The sequence below is a fragment of the Temnothorax curvispinosus genome, unplaced genomic scaffold, assembly GCF_003070985.1.
Source record: "Temnothorax curvispinosus isolate PA1 unplaced genomic scaffold, ASM307098v1 QBEX01003034.1, whole genome shotgun sequence".
NCBI lineage: Eukaryota > Metazoa > Arthropoda > Insecta > Hymenoptera > Formicidae > Temnothorax > Temnothorax curvispinosus.
The window spans coordinates 1-3,393 of record NW_020212814.1 but is presented as its reverse complement, the minus strand read 5'-3'; the positions used below and the strand labels follow the sequence as shown (position 1 = coordinate 3,393).

The following is a 3,393-nucleotide window of genomic DNA, read 5'->3' as shown; positions in this document are numbered from 1 at the left end:
TCAAGATGATGAATATTATTTGAAGTTTTTTGCCTATTGCAAGGATAGAATAAAGTGCAAAAATATAATGATTGGTACAGCAAATAGTGAACCTACCAGCAACGGATTGAGATTGACAATTAAAACGCGTGACACTCGTGGAGACTACCATGTAGATGTGAAGAGACCACTCAAGGGAGCTGAACGGAAGCAAGTGGGAGAAAAATTGCAAAAGCAGAGTGCTGCCAATTATCAAAATGAATTATTAAGGGATAATATGCAATTTGGAGACGATGTTCCACATTTTGTCCAGGAAAATTATATCTACAGACAAGCGAAGATGGAGAAGCACAAAAAAAACGCTGGCATGAAACCCAATGAGAAAAATGATGTGATTAAATCACTCCAAAAAATGTCAACAGATCCTCGTTATATAAATACCATACACGAGATTGGTTGTATGAAATTCCACGTTCTATATTGCACCCAGGAACAGTTACACGTTTTCAACGAATACTGTCGAGTATTAGGAACATCATCAGCAATCTCGATTGATGCTTCAGGCCGGTTTGCACAAGCATTTGAAATTGTCCAGGAAGAATGACTGGTCATATCTTTCTATACACGGTCACAATCAGATTTGAGGGAAAACTATCTGCGTACATCAAATGCTGACAGAAATCCATACCCAAGAATTTATCGAATTATGGCTTAAATACTGGGTCCGGCTCGGAGCTAAAACTCCAGGTGAATCATGGTCTGATTATGAACGTGAAATACCAATGTCTTCCTGTTTGACATTTAATGAAAAGAGTTTAAAAGATTATATAGATGACGTTTTCGAGTGGGCAAGGACGACAGGCAAGAAAAAATCTCGACCAGACAATACTCTCATCCGAATAGATGTGGCTCATCTCATGGCTCTGGTGGCAAGGTGGAAATGCTTGAAACACAAAGATCACCCATATATTAAGAACTTTTTTGTTCGTTGTGTTGCTTTAATGGTGGATACTCAGAGCATAGAAGAATTCCAACAAATTTTTCTTCTCACTTGTATCGTCGCATTACAGCCGTATGAAGACAATTTTGTTTCAACGTCAACTATTAATATGACGGTTTCAGATGCCAGAAAAGAGCTGGAGGGTCATATGAGTGTTAGGAAAAGCGTCATCTGTGATATTGAGGCTTCAATGACATCGTATCTAGAAGAGAAAGGTAATACGTCCAAACAGTTTGAAGAAGGCGAAAATGGTACACGCACCCATCAATGAATCAAAAAATTAATAGCGTCGGTTACACCTTCTGACATGTCAGGAAATTCTGTAAATGCTTTTTACTTACCAGACTTTGTCAAGGAGTTAACACGTATCGCGAAGGAGTTTCCACTGTGGACTGCTGCAGCAATTCCAGTTGCTGGAAAACATGCTTCAACAGCTCATCAAGAAGGGTATTTCGCTATCTTGCGGGAAAGAGTTTTTGAACACATTCGTTTACCATGTCTAGGGAATCGATTTGTGCTCGAACACCTCCACAGTCTGAAAAGTGGCAGCAATTTGCTTGCTGCCAAGTTGAAACATTTCAACCATCAGCGAGAGGTCTTGTCCACTCCCACTCTGAAGGATGAAACTGTTGAAGAAAATGAAAATAATCATCCAAAATCTCCACCAAAAAGAAATCACTTGATTGATGATACTGATTTATTCTCTTACGAAAAATGGAGAGGACTTAAGAACAAACAACTTTTTATTGTCAAGAGTGAAAGTTCTGAATCAATAATGAAAGATAATCTTGACGCTAAGAAAGACGAATCTTCGATTCATAACACTGCAACAATTCTTTCTGAAATTCTGAATTATGAAACACAGATCAACAATCTCGCTGATGATTCTACTAAAAATAATGAAGATCAAAATTTGAAATTTATAAATGACAACTTAATGGTAAGTGAAAAAGCTGACTATGAAGTGGTGGGAGATGAAGTGTTGAATAATGAAGGAAATGATTTTGACATTCCTCTCAATTATCTAGAGAAGAACCCAAAAATCAACTCACATATACCATACACCCCAAAGAGAGACTCATCTAATTTTTTTTGCACCTCTCAAGTATACACAAGCACACCACTTTTAGATCATTCATATGCTAAACTAATATCAAGTTCTGCGGCTATATTATTGGAAGATATTGGAAGTTTAGACGAAGAACGTGATTCACCAACCAATGGAGAAGGTCAGAGAAATCCGAAGACTGAAGAAAATTTCGATATACAATCAAAAAATCCCACATTGAATGCAGAAGCAATTACTAATACGTTCATTGCAGAAAAAAGAAGACTGAAGCCCGAGAATCAGGAAAAAAGGAACAATGACCAGAATTTAATCGCCCCGCATCCCAAAAATGATATTTTGTGTAATGAGGAAATTGTGGAGAAGAACGTGGGAAAAGTCAAGAATAGCGGAAAACATGAAATAGAAGGCAAAATGATTTCAAAGGGTTTTTATTTTCGACCCTACCCTGAAATCAAATTACTGAATGAGAGGAAAACGTCACGGAAAAAAGGATTTTTGTTACTTAATGGCAATCTCTGCAGTTTAATACAAATTAAGAATGCCCAATATCCATGGAATTTTAATAATGAAAAATTTAAAAATATGCCAATCCAACGCAATGGAATTAAAGTTTACGTAAAAAACACCTGTGGGTTAGATACAATTGTTCACATCGTACAGTTTTCTGCCCTGGATAACCCAACGTATCATTCATACATAGAAAATTCAGCCAACGCTACATTGCAATTAATCTTCAATTTCATGAAAACAGGACTCACTCGTCAAATTTTATTAGATCGCTTGAAAATTTTAAATCAATTTTATACCATTGAAAAAGATCCGGACTCCACAAATCTTTCTCCGTATTTTCTTGACGCAGAGACTTTTATAACACGTTCATGGAGCAATTTTCTTGACAGTGAGCCCAGTGGATATGAAACCTATCAGTGCACCAATAAAGATTGCATCGGAAAAAAAATTTAAAAAAATACCATTTCTCTCTATCAATGAGAATGTAATAAGACAAAATGGATATCAAGCTTTGCAAGATGCATTGCTGTATCATCTTCAAATTTTTAATATAAAGTGTCTGCAGCCAGGATGCACGGGAACTCTTACAAAGAAAACTGATTTGAACATTCACATCTGCATCGAATTGGATGTGAGAGACTGCGCTGCGAGAGAGAGAAGCATCGCATGTTCTCTGCATGACTTTCCCATTTCTCTCAATTTAGAACGAAAATATCGGTAAGTAGTGAATTCTTTTCACGAACGTAAATACCCGAATTTCATTCATTGCTTAAATACTCATTAGCTCAATTTTTGCTTTCAGACTTGCTGGTGTCATTCATTATATTTCCAGGCA

At 36.7% G+C, this 3,393-nt stretch overlaps 1 protein-coding gene across 1 annotated transcript; it reads left to right on the top strand.

Annotated features, from left to right (window-relative positions):
- The first annotated feature begins 67 nt into the window (after positions 1–67).
- LOC112452189 lies at positions 68–3,392 on the top strand. The gene is made up of 5 exons (XM_025012286.1): positions 68–437; positions 1,102–1,230; positions 1,324–2,208; positions 2,302–3,275; positions 3,361–3,392. Exons 1-4 carry the CDS (start codon positions 68–70, stop codon positions 3,009–3,011), a joined length of 2,094 nt encoding a protein of 697 aa, XP_024868054.1. The 3' UTR covers positions 3,012–3,275; positions 3,361–3,392.
- The last annotated feature ends 1 nt before the right edge of the window (position 3,393 follows it).

Bases quoted from the DNA above. Each gene is read 5' to 3' on its own strand.
- LOC112452189 (XM_025012286.1), top strand. From the start codon at position 68: ATGATTGGTACAGCAAATAGTGAACCTACCAGCAACGGATTGAGATTG. The intron at 438-1,101 runs GTATGAAATTCC...TGACGGTTTCAG, and splicing joins TACCATACACGAGATTGGTT to ATGCCAGAAAAGAGCTGGAG. The intron at 1,231-1,323 runs GTACACGCACCC...TTTACTTACCAG, and splicing joins GTTTGAAGAAGGCGAAAATG to ACTTTGTCAAGGAGTTAACA.